This window comes from Molothrus ater, chromosome Z (assembly GCF_012460135.2).
Source record: "Molothrus ater isolate BHLD 08-10-18 breed brown headed cowbird chromosome Z, BPBGC_Mater_1.1, whole genome shotgun sequence".
In the NCBI taxonomy this organism is placed as follows: Eukaryota; Metazoa; Chordata; class Aves; order Passeriformes; family Icteridae; genus Molothrus; species Molothrus ater.
Window position 1 is genome coordinate 20972073 of NC_050511.2, and position 15743 is coordinate 20987815.

At 38.0% G+C, this 15743-nt stretch overlaps 1 protein-coding gene across 1 annotated transcript; it reads left to right on the plus strand.

Annotated features, from left to right (window-relative positions):
* Positions 1-42: 42 nt before the first annotated feature.
* On the plus strand, positions 43-13056 carry PPWD1 (peptidylprolyl isomerase domain and WD repeat containing 1). The gene is made up of 11 exons (XM_036403684.2): positions 43-190; positions 1615-1717; positions 2374-2474; positions 3687-3807; positions 5641-6088; positions 6684-6874; positions 7359-7548; positions 8543-8724; positions 10902-10983; positions 11561-11743; positions 12688-13056. The coding sequence occupies exons 1-11, from the start codon at positions 43-45 to the stop codon at positions 12829-12831; spliced, it is 1893 nt and encodes a 630-aa protein (XP_036259577.1). The 3' UTR covers positions 12832-13056.
* The last annotated feature ends 2687 nt before the right edge of the window (positions 13057-15743 follow it).

Sequence of the window (15743 nt, forward strand, 5' to 3'; positions counted from 1 at the left end):
TCACTTGCATAGCGCCCGGCGCGGGGCAGTGACGTCAGCGCCATGGCGTCCTCTGAGCCGGAGCGCAAGCGAAAGCCACCTGAGGTGGAGGCGGGCGCCGGGGATTCGGCGGCAGCGGACGAGGAGGATGAGGAGGAACGCTGGGTCGGGCCGCTCCCGGGGGAGGCCGCGCAGGCGAAGAAAAGGAGAGGTAAGGGGAGGAGTGAAGCTCTGCCCCCTCTGCGGTCGGGGCGGTGGGATCGCCTCCAGGCCACGCCGGGCGGGAATAGCCACGGGGTGAGGGCAGCTGTCGGGAGCCGGCTCCTGAAGCTGTGTCTCGTATGTAAAATGAGCACACTGGGGGAAACCTTCAGATGCGGAATTACTGGGCGGGGGTGCCTGGTGCTGAGAAACTTGTGGCCGTTCAGCCTGCAGAAGAGGAAGTTACGTGGAGACCTCATAGCAACCTTCCAGTACCTGAAGGGACTTAGAAGGAAGCTGGAGATGGACTCTTCGACAGGAACTGCAGTGATAGCATCAAGACTAGTTGGTGCAAACTGAAAAAAGGAAAATTCAGGTTAGCTATAAGAAAAAAATTCTTTACTGTGAGGTACTGGCACAGGTTGCCCAGTGATTTTTTTGGGTGCTCCAACCCTGGCAGTGTTCAAAACCAGGCTGAATAAGGCTTGGAGCAGCTTCGTCTAGTAGGAGGGGGCTTGGGACTAGATCGTATTTAAGGCTAATTCTAGCCCCTTAACATTCTATGACTCTAAGACCTTTGCTTCCTCTGGAGAACACCTTAAGGCTAAGAGCCCTGCTGCTGTGCAGGCTGAAGCTGTGCTGTTTATTGTTGTAGAGTTAATCCGTCTTTCCGATCACCACCCTAAGCTGCAGCAGCAGGAGAAGCCTCTAGGCTGTGTTTTGGCATGTGGTGTTGATGTGTGCAGCAGCTTCCAGCTCTCTGGGTATCACTTAAAGTTTTCTTTAAGTAAAAAAAACAATGATCATCAGATGAAAACATGAAAGTTCGGTAAAAAATACCGTTGCACAGGTGTTAACATGTAGGATCTAAAGATCAGAAACAAAACTCAAAATCAGATTATTTTAGGTTAGCCAATTAAACAATGAAATAGGTGGATACCAGCACTTAAAATTTAGACTACAGGACCTATGTGGGATCACAAATCTTGTAAAAATACAAGATATTTTTATGTTGATTAAAACAGGGATACGTGTGGTTTTAGAATGAAATGAGGTTCAGATGACCTTCTGTTTTCTGGCAGTAATTTAAAAGCTGTTGTTTGATGTTGTTTCCTTTTGAAACAGTAAAACAGTTACTGTAACAGTTGCTTTAAGAGGGAGGAGCAATATGAGTTAAAGCAGCATATGAGTGGCTTTAGTCCACAGAAAATGTCTAGGTCTGAGTGCAAAGCCAGACCTAAAAGTCCTTTAATTATGTTTGCACAAAATCCTGCATGTTTTGACTAAACATGAATAAGCAATAAAAGAATAAGGAAAAGAGAACAAAATGTAGACTAAACATGAGTAACCAATAAAAGGATAAGTAAAAGAGAATGAAATGTAGATGTAACTTAGTGAAAAAAAAATCCTGACTTTTCTTTCCATTCTGTGTAGTTCTTGAATTCGAACACGTTTATCTTGAAAATCTTCCGTCAGCTTCAATGTATGAACGCAGTTACATGCACAGAGATGTTATTACACACGTGGCATGTACAAAGTAAGTATTTTTGTTCTCCATTGTATTTCTTTGTCTGGGGTGTATTTTTGTGTAGGCTAAAACGTTTTCACTGTAGAAGTTTTATAACAGAAAGTTACAGTGTCCTGAGGTAGTTTTTTAAAGGATGGTGGGTTTTTTTAAAAAAATAAGTTATATCTTGCTTACCTAGAAGCAAGAAACAATTTTTTTATAGGCTAAAGGAAGGTCTTAAAATCCTTGTTAAAATATGCGGGAAATACAGGAGTAAGTAATAACTTACTCCCTCTGAAAAAATACCGTTCGCCAGAATTGCAGAGATCACACACACACACACATTGTAACTACCATGAAACCAGACTTAAAGTAGGAGTTATATTTATATATTCAAAAAGGTTAGTGTTATATTTTGTTTCAGTTTGACTTCTCATAGATTAATCCAGAATGCACTAAAATACCTGTTTTGTTTTTCCAGGAGTACCTGTTTTGTTTTTCCAGGAGTACTCAATAAATTACTGTGACAGTCTATCTGAATAGTACCCATTCAGACAGACAGTCACAGTAATTTATTGAGATTTCATTCTCTGCACAGTGTTAATTCTAGTGAAAATTACTGACCAGTGGGAAGGTGCATAGTGTGTGCATTTGTTTTCTTTATTTTATTTCTTTTCTAATTGTAGGACAGATTTTATCATAACAGCCAGTCATGATGGACATGTAAAATTCTGGAAGAAAATAGAAGAAGGGATTGAGTTTGTTAAGCACTTCCGAAGTCACTTGGGTGAGAAGTTGCTCTTTCTTATCTAAAGGACTTTACTTTTTCCTCTCCCTTTCTCTTTGTTGTTTGAAGAGAGAGTGCAAATAGAGAGAGATTCTGGGGTTCCTTTAGTGCAGTCAGAGATTAAATGATATCTACCAATATTCCTTTTATTCCTCTGTTCCATTACATTTTGCTCCCAAGCTGTAGCAGGGATAGGATGAAAATGAAACATGAAAAATGAAGCCTCTGCATTGCCTTGTGCCTGATTGTGGGAGAATATCTGGGACATAAGTGAACAAGATATACAAAAATGTTCATAAAATCCAGAGAAGTTTAAAAATATGTTGCTTTAAATAAGGATACCTCAGTCTTTTTTGCCCCTTGCAGTGTGGAAAAAAAGCAGTTATTTTCATCTGGAATACTGTAACTGTAGAGTAAATTCTGCCTTATTGTTGTAATTATCAGAAGAATTGCAATTAAGAGAAACTTTAACCCAATTTTCTGAGCTAATAAGTACACAAAGGTTTTCAACACTATGCTAAGCACTAAATAGGCTGGACAGAAAATTATATTCTCAACAGTATTAGAAACTATGATATGCCTGAAGCAAAAAGATGCAGTTTGATAGGCAGAATGTTACAGTAAGAAAAATATTTAATAATAGGCAGTAAAAGCATGGTTTCCTTTTAGAGTGACAAGAAATACTAAAGTCTGGTTTTGATGTTAACTATCGACTTCTTATTATATATAGAAGCAAAAGGTGTGAACAAAACCTACCATGTGAAAAATCAGCATTGTGAGAACTTTGTTGAGAAGGCTCAGTTGCAGAGGAGTTTTGAGTATCATGGGTGCAATAATCTGTAGAGTTCTGCTGCTTTTACCCTGTTGAGAGATGCCAGCTGAGGAGCACATGATATTTACCCCATCATAATGTTCCCAATTTTCTAAAATCAACATTTTAAACTAAACTTACTGCCATTATAATATTTTACTATGTTTTTCGTAAATTGCTGATTATCACATACCTGAGTCTAAATACTGATAGGCCCTCAAGTGTTGTTTTGTGAATTTTATTTTTTTAGATATCTAATTGAATTCAGGTAGAGTTTTAAATGGAAAAGGTGACAAAACAGTTGGGAAACAGGTTTAAGCCTCTGTAGGTTTTCCCTATGTAATACTAGAATGAAGGATGTCCTTTCCTATTTTTTAATAGTATCTTAAATTAATTCACAGGTGTTATTGAGAGTATTGCTGTTAGTTCAGAGGGGGCATTATTCTGTTCTGTTGGAGATGACAAAGCGATGAAGGTGTTTGATGTAGTCAACTTTGACATGATTAACATGCTGAAGCTTGGGTAAGTTACTTATTTCTCAGAAGTGTTCTTTTGAGATTATCAGTGGGGGTTGTTTTGCTAAGAGATAAGTCAGTAATTTGGGGTTCTTGAGTTCTTCCCTTTCCTCCATGCCTCAGTCATATGAAGTTGAGTAAACCTGCATCTGAAATGAATCCAATGGCTGGAAACTGCCTGACTGAATAGAAAAAATTACTACTGCAGCACTTGCAGAGAGGAGTAGAAAAGGAGCTTCCTCAGTGTTACGTATTATGCACAAAGATGTGGGGTTTCTTCAAATATTTAGCTAGGCATAATTTCTTTCTGTTGTTTGGCACTGAGTTTAAAAATTACAGTCTATTAGTAGTTCCATTAGGGAAGGGATTTGGCCTGCCTGTATTGTCTCATTTGTTGTCATAGGGATACAATTTCGTTTTTCTGCTAGAAGCAATATTGTTTTTTTCTTTAGTCTTATAGTTACACAATATGTACCTAAAGGATCTGGGAGAAACAGGAATGGATGTTACTGGAATTATAGCAATACTGGAGAAAAACAAGTCCCACACCATGATGTATTGCTTAGTTTTGAAACTGAATAGAAGTATAAAGTCAGGGAAAGAAGCTTTTACAAAGAACATGTAATAAAAGCATATGCTATCTGCTTTGTTTGTTACAGTTTTAGTGTCATCCTCCAGATAATGTACTTCACCTGTAGGAACTGATTCTCTCTTCTCTGTTCTGGAAAAATTCCAGTTAGGCTTAAGCTTTTTGGTTTTGCTGTTATTTTTGACGTAGTCCTGCACTGTTATTACAAAATTTGTAAAATTATAGAAAAAAGAAAATTATATTCAAAAAAGCGCTCCTATTCTTCAGAGCTTTCCAGTTCTATAACTAATCTATAGACCATGGCTCTCTGCAAATCTTTAGTTCTCTGCTTTATGCTTCCATCTGTCATCTGGAAAACGTTGCCTATTTCTGCAGAGGCTTCATATTTATTTGATCCTGTTCTTCCTAGTGAATTTGAGACAAAGTATTTGTTTTTCTTTACAGACAGAAATTGAAAATCCAAATTACTGGTGTCTTGTCATAGTGTCAGAATATCATCAGTCCATCAGCATCCGTTAGTTCAGTTTGTGAAAGGATACTAAACGTGTTTCCTCTGGAGATTGTATAATTGTTTTGACGTTTGCAATTTAGTTTGAGTTCTAGTTTTCAGAATCTTTGCTTACAGACTTTAAAACAGACATAACTTATATTATTGACTATATCTCTGACTTATCTGATTTGTAGATTTTTGCAAGTTGCAAATGAGTTCCTTCTTAAATGCACTCACAACCCTTATTGAATATAGGGGGATTGTCTTACTTTGGTTTGTATCACTTCTTGGAGATTTTGTGGGTTTGTGTTTTTTTTTCTGGCAAGATCTAGTTAAACTTTTGCAAAAGTGTATGGCAGGGGCGCAGTTGTCTTCAATACTACTGAGTCATTACTCACTTAAAAGATGGAGGAGGAATGGTATTGACTTACATATATTAATGCCATTTGGGCTTTTTATCTGAATTTCTGTCCAAATTAATCCTTTTTACCCACTTTCTACTTGGACTATCACAGCCTCTTTACAAAACAATATGGAAGGAACAGAAATTGGTAGTCTTCCGCTGAATGGTATTTCTTGGTAAAACTTGCCTGTAACATGCTGCATATTAGCAAGATATGTATTAGCAAAACTAGTAAATGAAGTTTAAAATTTGCTTCTGGTGTTTGATTTCAAGTTTACAGCATAATTTGACTCTTACATAATTAAAACCATTCCTACTTTATTTTAAATTTTTTTTTTCTTTCTGCTCTTTGTTGCAGCTACCACCCTGGCCAGTGTGAATGGGTATATTGCCCTGGAGATGCTATATCTTCTGTTGCAACATCTGAGAAAAGCACAGGGAAAATATTCATATATGATGGACGAGGAAATAACCAGCCACTTCACGTTTTTGATAAACTCCACATGTCCCCTCTTACTCAGATACGCCTGAACCCTGTCTACAAAGCAGTTGTGTCTTCGGACAAGTCCGGAATGATCGAGTACTGGACCGGTACTCCTCATGAATATAAATTTCCCAAGAATGTGAACTGGGAGTATAAAACGGATACTGATCTATATGAATTTGCTAAATGCAAGGCTTACCCATCCAGTATAAGTTTTTCACCTGATGGCAAGAAAATGGCCACTCTTGGGTCTGACAGAAAAGTTAGAATTTTTCGTTTTCTGACGGGAAAGCTCATGAGAGTCTTTGATGAATCTCTGAGTGTGAGTTTTGTCTTATTTCTCCTTCTTGAAATGTTTTCTCTATTTACGTGCATTTGTTTGCCAGCACATTCACCTAAGCTATAATTTATTTCTAAAGGCAAGCTTCCTTCCCATATTTTTCTTGCAAAAAAGGCCTTCTCTCACCAAGAGGTGTTCTCTTGCTTGTCTCTTAGATTGCTTTGCCCCAAAATGAATTCTTACTGGTTATGTTACGTACATACTGAAACAGAGTTGTTGATTTTCCTTTCTGTTTTCATGCTGCTAGATTACACTTAACTATAAAGCAATTGTGGAAGATGGTGGAAAAAGCCCATTGGAAGTGACAACATGATAATGAATTAAATTTTTCATCTTCTAAGGAATTTGATAGACAACTGCACACTTTCACATGCTTAAGCCTAGTCCTACAACATGCCTGTTGTATCAGTAAAATAAAGAGAGTATTCCTTGTATTTATCTAAATCATTCAGTTACATTTGAATGGAGTAATCTCACTTGAATTCAGTATTTTCTAATCATGTGAATCAGTGTTTTACTGGAAAAAAAGTTTAAAATATGTTATTATAGTAGTGCTGAGTTGTTTTTTTTTTTGTAGATGTTTACTGAACTTCAACAGATGAGACAACAACTGCCTGACATGGAGTTTGGGCGGCGTATGGCAGTTGAGCGTGAGCTGGAGAAAGTGGATGCAGTAAGATTAATTAATATAATTTTTGATGAAACTGGACACTTCGTTCTCTATGGAACTATGTTAGGCATTAAGGTCATAAATGTAGAGACTAACAGGTAAGTTCCAGTGACACACATAGAGATAAACTTCTGTTTTAAAGTCTTTATTCAGTCAAATTTAGAGTGTATGTAAAACTTGATATGACTATGGAGGTGTCTAATCTTTTTTTGTTGTTATTTGAGAGCCTTACCTTACACTGTAAGGCTCCCATTCTTTGTAAGGAGCCATTGGAGATTACAGCTTAGACAGATAGCAAGCACATGTATTAAAAATGTGTAATTAATTAATCTCTGTCTAACTAGATGGGATAACATAAATGTAAAGTAAAGGTGGATCATTTAGTTGGGATTTTTGTTGCATAAGGAGGCTGACTGGTAAATTAAGATACCAAATTTAAATAGGGAAATATCATAAAAATTATTAGTAAATAATTATTTTGAGAGGATTTTGAAGTTTTGCTCTGAATCTAACAGTCAGAAAGAAGATATTTTCTGACTGTGAGCAGCTGAACATTACACCTCTTTACATCTTGTATTTCAGGTGTATTCGTATCTTGGGAAAACAAGAGAACATCAGAATGATGCAACTAGCTTTGTTCCAAGGAGTAGCAAAGAAACATCGTGCAGCGATCACTATAGAGATGAAGGCATCTGAAAATCCTGTTCTCCAGAATATTCAGGCAGATCCAACAGTAATCTGCACAGCTTTTAAAAAAAACAGGTTTTACATGGTGTGTGGCGTTTCTATTTAAATAGCTCCATTCTTGTATTGATTTCTATACGCTATTTTTTGTTTTTCTCTTTGCACCTTTCTAGTGGTTTCTGTAGTTGTAAATTCAGCTTTTACAAAGGAGTCTCTTTATATTGCAAGTATATTTAGAATTTTTATCTTGAACTATCTGTACATTAACTAGAAACAGCTGTGATTTTTTCATAAATTTTTATTCCCCCCAGAAGATGATATCCTTTTGTTCTTGTTGAAGAACCTAAGTAAGAGCACTTAAAAAACTAACCAGATTTTATAAAGAAACAATAAGCAACTGTATGCATAAAAAAATATAATAGAAAAAAATTTCAGACGAGAATCAGGACTTGGTAACACTAAGGACACTATAAGCAACCAAGAAAGGAGTCATCTTCCTGTTCACAGTTGGGTTTTTAGGTGAGATGGAACCAAACAAACAATTTCAGAGTGGTTAGTAGCTGATTTGAGAGGTCATAGCCATAGAGGTTAGAGTTTGGACTGTCTGTTATGCCTTAAATTTGCTGGGTCTCTATAGCTTTATATTAATGCAGTATTGGAATAGGATGATTTATTTTAACTTTGTAGTGCAACTGCAAAGCACAGCTAATCCTTTTGGCATAAAACCTGCCAATTTCGTTTTAGTATAGCAAAACAGCCTGGTATTCTCCACCTCATTTTAAAGAAAAGATGCTGAACTAGTGCAGACTCTTGTTGTAAAGGGAAAAGTTTAAAGATAACAGATTATTAAAAGTTATTTGGATTTGCATGTAGTTTTACTGGAATTTGTGACTGTGGAAATGCTGGCAACATAACACAGCAGTCCAAGGATAGACTGTTTATGAATTATCTTTGTACATTTCAAATTGAATTGGGTGTTCAGCAGGTTGAATAATGACATTGACGTGTTGGGTGCAGGGCACTGTGTATTTTAAGAGGAAAAAAGAAAAAAGCAGTTAACCTTCTTTTCTTTTATGCTTCAGTTTACTAAACGTGAACCAGAAGACACGAAGAGTGCAGATTCTGACAGAGATGTATTTAATGAGAAACCTTCTAAAGAAGAGGTCATGGCAGCCACTCAGGCAGAAGGTCCCAAAAGAGTGTCAGACAGTGCCATCATCCACACAAGCATGGGAGATATTCATATCAAGCTTTTTCCTGTTGAGTATGTATTTTCTGGGTTTTTTGGTTTTGTTGCTTTCTTCTGTCCCTTGTGGTTGCAGTGTCCAAGACTTATCTCATGCTAGAAAGAATTATTTATTTTCTTTCCCTTTTTCTACTGTTTTTGTTTCCTGACAGTTTCTTAATATGCTAAGGGAGGAATGTGACTCTTAACAAACAAAAATAAAGTAGGGTAAAAATAGTCTGGGGCACAGGAGTTTTTGGAATTGTATTTGGGTTTATTTAGTTATTGATTCAGGGAGGGTTTTCCTTTCTTAACTTTTGTTCTTGAACAGATAATGATACTCTTCTGTGTAAGCTCTGTATTGTAAGGCAGTGCTGTTTGCATAGATCTTGAAAAAGAAAGATGATGTTGGCAGCAGCAGCAGATTTGGCAGCAGGTCTGTCCGAGCCAGAAAAATAGTAGTTTCAACTTCTGAATGTGGCCAGTGTACTACACTTTGTTATTGCAGCTCCTTTAAAAGCCATTTTTAAAAGCCATATTTATACCAGCATATAATACTAGTGTTGTGTATATCCAAAACCAGGCATAGAATTGAAAAGTTTTTTGCGTAACAATTGCTAAAATCAGTATGTCCTTTTCTCTCCTTCGTGATGCAAAAATTGCAAATATTCTGTTATTTAACAGGAAATTTATATAATATATCGCTATACATAGAAACCTTAATTATGTTGATGTACTCCATGCTTCTCCAAAAATATCTTCATCTTTGGTCTTAAGCACAGGTAGGTCAACCTCAATTCTACCCTCTAGGGCTACCAGACTTTTACTGCAGTCTTCACCAGTGTTTCCTTGCATCTGGCTCTAGTTTCTGGAATTTATAATTATAGCATATAGGTTGTAGTAATGGTACAGCTCTTGTCAGCAAGTGACAGGTCAAGCTACATTAATTCTTTTTTAAAATTGTCATACTAATGTGTCATATTTGCATGCACAGTATTGCAAGGTGCTTCACTGCAATGTTCTATATGCAGTTTTAAATAGAGCATTACTAGGGTTGGTTCGTCCATTGTTAGGTTTGTCCTTTCTTATTGTAGTATTTTCTCCCAGCTGAGCTTTAAATTAAAATCTCTTTGGTGTGATTAAAACTTTAAAGAAGAGCATATAGAATATGGCTCTGCACATCTTTGAATTCTTCGGTCATTTCATTGTGAAATAAAGTTGTGAATGACTCTGTACTGCTCAGCAAGAGCTGGGACTATAATCTAGTCTGTTCCATTAGTTATGACATTGGTGCTCTTTTTCACAAGATAGCTTGGAGTGTCACTAAAACCCAAGCTAATACTCATTTTCACAGTTAGACTAGAGTAACTCTACAGCTGTGGACTCAACTTGGCCATTTTCTCCATATTGGGAGTGCAGATAGAAAACTAGGGAACCTATAGTCAGTGGTGCCTTGAACTAGGCCTTCAGGAGACAGATTTGGTTTCTGGCTCTCATGGTTTAACCCCAGCCAGCAACTAAGCCCCCCAGAACCACTTGCTCATATCTCCCTTGGTGGAATGGGAGAGCACTGGAAGAGTAAGAGTGAAAACACTTGTGAGTTGAGGTACAGACAGTTTAATAGGGAAAGCAAAAGGCATGCACCCAAGCAAAGCAAAATAGGGAACCTGGACAGGCAGATGTTCTACTATCTCCAAGAAAACAGGTCTCCCTCACATGGAGTGGGTACTTCAGAAGGCAAATCACCATTACTCTGCATGTCCCCTGCTTTTTCCCTCAGCTTTTATGTGCTGAACATAATGCCATATGTGCAATGGAGCATCCCTGTGGTCGGCTGGGTTCAGCTGTCTCAGCTAGGTCTCTTCTCAACTCCTACAGCTCCAGCCTTCTCACTGGCAGAGTGGGATTAGGAGCAGAAAAGGCCTCAACAGTGCATAAGCCCTGCTCAGCAACAGCTAAAACATCCCTGTGCTATCAACACAGCTGCTGCCTTTCTGTGTAATCACACAGCTTTGTAATTCTCAAGCTTTTTGCTTTCAGCTCTTTTTAAGCTTAGGTTTGAGGAGTTGGAGATTTGTTTTTTCCTTAGTTGGCTAAATCCCTTCCTACAGAATCCTGAAACATTGCACAGCACAAGGGGGTCTTAGTCCCAGCTGAAATCTTTATGGCTCTGTCACCAGACAAATATTATTGTGTTTTCTGTTACATGATTTTAGGTGCCCTAAAACAGTGGAAAACTTCTGTGTGCACAGCAGGAATGGTTACTACAATGGACACATAATTCACCGTATCATCAAGGTAACTTGTAACATGTTAATTTTTTGTTAATTTACGTAATGTACTCTGGTGGTCAGTCCTCTGTTAACACTTCCATTTCCCTTTCGCACACAGGGTTGTTGGAGTACGTTTAGAATTCCTTATAATTCTGAACAGCTCTGATGTTCTAAACAGCTTTAGCACTTACTAAAGTTGTAGTAGCTGTTCTGCAACTGATAAGGTAGCAGAAAACTGAAAATTGAAAGATGAATCCTGCTATCCTGCTTGAATTAAAACTTTGCTTCATGTCAGAAGACCTTTCTTGTAAGGCTTTTTATTTCTGTCACACCAGAATCAAGTGACAGAGCCTAAGAATTTGCAAAAGGTAGAGACAGTCAGATTTCTGTCCTTCATTGGCAGGCATAGTGAGTAACCTTGCTTTTTCTCAAGTACTTGTTAGACACTTAAAAAAGCCTTAAATGCATTCTCCCTTTCACACAACATTTTAACACATTTTGTGGATATGTTTGAAGTAAGTTTGAAAAAATGTCACCTAGTATGTAACACCTATGGTTATGTATTCTATGCAGTAATGTGATAACTTATAATTTCTGTGCAGGGTTTCATGATTCAAACTGGTGACCCAACTGGTACAGGAATGGGAGGTGAAAGTATTTGGGGAGGAGAATTTGAAGACGAGTTTCATTCAACTTTACGACATGACAGACCATATACACTCAGCATGGCTAATGCAGGACCAAATACCAATGGATCCCAGTTTTTTATAACAGTAGTCCCTACTGTAAGTAATACTAAAAGCTCAATTTAAGGCCTGAGAGGCTACCTAGATAGTAAAAAATCAACTTTTTTCTCATGAAAAAAGGAGGACATTAGTATTTACTTTACAAATAAATGATACACATGATGTGTAGTGTATAGGTGTCACTGAAACTGTCACTTACAAGATAGAAATACTTTTCCATCACTTGTGATCAAGAGGCCTTTTGCCTTTAAGTGGAGTGAGGGTGGTATAAAATTCCTAGGCATGTTTGCAATTATGTATTACTAGAGTATCTTATGTTAATAATAGTGGTTTAAACTTGATGGAAATCTAGGTATTGCTTAGATTGTTTGGGGTTTGGATATGGTGCCAGGATGTCTCTCTAATGGTGTCTGATTGTAGCTCTACCAGGAAGCCAGTGTTCAGGTTTAAAAATTTCATTTGATCTGTGTATAAATTCAGAGCCAACAATAAAAATTTTGATATGTGAATCTAAGATATAGAAACCAAATCCTTAAGAGTAACGCTTATAAAAACTGCATTCTTATAGCACTTCAAAGTACCATAGTTCTGAGGTTTATTAAATTGTATGAGGGCCTATATTCAAATTGGGCATACTGTCTGAGTATTGAATTGGGTAGTATTCTGTACTGGCACTTAAAATTCCTCTGTGAAAATAACATGAAACAGAGAGACTGAAACATTTCTGTGAACTGAGAATGCACTTTAAAATGAACTATACAATACTACTGCACTGGTAGAACATGACTGCTGTAGTACTTTAAGAAAGCAGTGTTAGCTGCATTCTAGTATTTCCTTGCATGCTAATATTTACAGGGTGTTAGGTTCCATAGTCTGGACATACAAAATGTGTCCATGTACACTTTATTTTTGGTTTGGTACCTAACCTACATGCTGCTTTCTATTTTAATATGCTTTTCTTTTTCTCCTGTGCTTTCAAACAGCCGTGGCTCGACAACAAGCACAGTGTGTTTGGACGGGTGACTAAAGGAATGGAAGTTGTTCAGAGAATCTCAAATGTCAAAGTCAATCCCAAAACTGACAAACCCTATGAGGATATCAGCATCATTAATATAACAGTGAAGTAAGGCAGGCATTGAAGGTTCCAGCTTAAGCAGAAAAAAAACTGAGCATGCGGGATCCAGAGAGAGACCTAGGAAGAACAAACATTTTTGATAGTTCCTAGATTTGGCAAATACCAGGATAGAGCAATTACCAGTTCTACTATTTTTAATGTACCTAAAGTGCCGTAATTCAGTATTTCTGGTAAATTTGTATTTTAAAGTAAAAACATCTACATGTTTCTTACAAAGCTTACTGTCTTTCTTGCATCTCTTCTATGCAAAATTAAAGATAAAAACTCCCACCATGTCCCAGGACAGTGCTTGTAACTTTTTCATGTTTATTTGCATCTTTCCTATTTAATTAATCTGTATCATGGTACTGAAATCTTTGAAAAAGGGAAAGTTGAATACTAAGTTGAGTATACTTCTCAATCCTTTATACGTGTATCAAAAATTTGATTAAGTTACTGTACTGTTGGCTATGAAAAGCAAACAATGTAACCTACCTCTATTCTTTAAAAATAGTTGTGTACACGTCTCTCCCCAAGAGCAATTACCAACTCTTAAAATGCCAGTGTCTATAGTCCTTTGCTATTTGTTTGGTTTTTCCAGTGATTTTTTTTCTTTAATGTTTGCTTTCTCTTTATTTTAGCCTAGCCAATCTTTTTTTCTGGCTTCATTTTTAGCCAACATCCTACAACCATTACTGCTTCTACTTAAATACTTAATTTATTTTAAACTGAACTAAACTTTGCATCAGCTGTTTCTGATGGAGTTATAGAACAAAATCAAGGCATCATTAAGGCTGAAAAAACCTGGTAAGGTCAGTAAGTCAAACATTAACCCAGCAACATCACCATCTTTACCATTAAACCATGTCCCCAGGTATGACATCCACATGTTTTTTGAACACTTCCAGGAATGGTGACTCCACCACTTCAGTGGTTCAGTGGGTGCTCTATTCCAATACCTGACTCAATTTCAGTGATGAAATTTTTCCTAATATTCAATGGTAATCTGAGGCCATTTCCTCTTGTCCTGTCATTAGTTAGCTGGGAAAAGAGGCCAACACCCACCTGGCTACATCTTCCTTTTAAGCAGTTGTAGAGATTGATAAGGTCTCCCCTGAGCCTCCTTTGCTTCTCAGCTGCTCCTCACAGGACATGTCCTCCAGACCCTTCACCAGCACCTCAATGTCCCTTCTGAATTGAGAGGCTCAGAACAGCACAGGATTCAGGGTGTGGCCTCAGCAGTGCCCAGCACAGGGGGCCAATCCCTGCCTTGGCCCTGCTGGCCGCAGCATTGCTGATCCAGGCCAGGATGCCATTGGCCTTCTTGGCCACCTGGGCACAGCCTGGCTCATGTTCAGCTGCTGTCACCAGCACCCCCGTCCTTTCCAGCCACTCTGCCCCAGCCTGTGGCACCTTCTTGTAGATAGGTATTACATTTGCCAATTTGTAGTCACCTCCCCCATCAACCAGGACTGTTGGTAAATGATTTGAAGTGTCTTCTTGGTGCCTTAAAATTATTTAAGGCTCTTCCAACCAGTTTCATCAGTAATCTTGGTGGATCCCATCTGGTCCCACAGACTTGAAGCTAAGTGGTCTACAAGTACTAGCCATTTCTTTGTGAATTATGAGTACTTCATTTTGCTCCTCATCCCTGTCTTCCACTCCAGGGGACTTGATACTCTGAGGATAACTGGGCTTACTGTTAAAAACTGAAACAAAAAAAGCATTAAGCTTTTGCTTTATCCTTTGTTACTGTTTCCTTCTGCATACAGTAAGGATGGAGATTCTCAGTGGCCATTTTGTTGCTGATGTATTTGCAAAAACATTTTTGATGTCTTTTTCACCAGTATTCAGGTCAAGTTCTAGCCGGGCTTTGGCCCTTCTGATTTTCTCCCTGCATAACCTCATGGCACCCTTGTAGTCCTGATCAGTTACCTGTCCTTTCTTCCAGAGGTTATAAAATTTTTCTCTGCCTGTTCTAACTGGAGCTCTCTGTTGAGCCAGGCTGACGTCCCTTCTCACCAACTCATCTTTCAGCACCTGGGTAGACCCTGCTCCTGCACCTCTTGCTAGGATTTCCTTCTGCCTTCCTGGACTCTTCCTTAAGGACTACCTCCAACAGGACTCTCTCAATTAGTTTCCCAAAGAGGCCCTAGTCTGCCCTCTGACAGTCCAAGGTGGCAGAGCTGCTGACCCGTATCCTTACTTCTCCAAGAATGGAAACCTCCTTTTGTGATCACTTTGCCCAAGACAGCCTCCAAACATCACTCATGAATTTTTCTCTGTTCACAAACAGTAGGCTCACACTGAAAGCTGAGACAACTTCTCAAGCTGTAGTGAAAGTGGTTCAACAGGGTCCTGTTACTATGCTGCTTAGTTAAATGTACTCTATAAACAGTAAAATTGAACATGGCAGTTTATGTTCACCTAACACCACTGCACTCATAAAAGACTTGGGAGTTTACAGTTATGGTAACTTCATTTATGAATCGAGATATGATGCATAATAACCAAATATATTTCCACAAAAGTTGCTGCTACCATCGTGTCGCAGACATCTTTTTGTGAAAATCTTTTCTTAGGATTTTCTCTCTTCTGAGAAGCTGAGGCCTCAGAAACAAAATGTAAACAATGGTTATCTGCTGTTGTGGAATGCATCAGGTGTGTCTGGCCATTTTGAATGTTTACAATTAATGGCCAACCACAGGCCAGATAGCTTGGACTCTCTGTCCGAGCCAGCTGCCTTTGTTATCATTCTTTTCTATTTTATTCTTAGCTAGCCTTCTGAGAGACAAAACCTGTCCTTCTATTTCTTTGTAGTATAGTTATAATGTAATATATATATCATAAAATAATAAATCAAGCCTTCTGAACATGGAGTCAACATTCTCATCTCTTCCCTCATCCAAGAACCCCTGTGAACAC

What these genes read in the sequence shown, in the direction of transcription:
- PPWD1 (XM_036403684.2), top strand. Translation starts at nt 43, where the DNA reads ATGGCGTCCTCTGAGCCGGAGCGCAAGCGAAAGCCACCTGAGGTGGAG. An exon ending in ACACACGTGGCATGTACAAA is followed by an intron (nt 1,718 to 2,373) that starts GTAAGTATTTTT and finishes TTCTAATTGTAG; the next exon opens with GACAGATTTTATCATAACAG. An exon ending in ATCAAGCTTTTTCCTGTTGA is followed by an intron (nt 8,725 to 10,901) that starts GTATGTATTTTC and finishes ACATGATTTTAG; the next exon opens with GTGCCCTAAAACAGTGGAAA.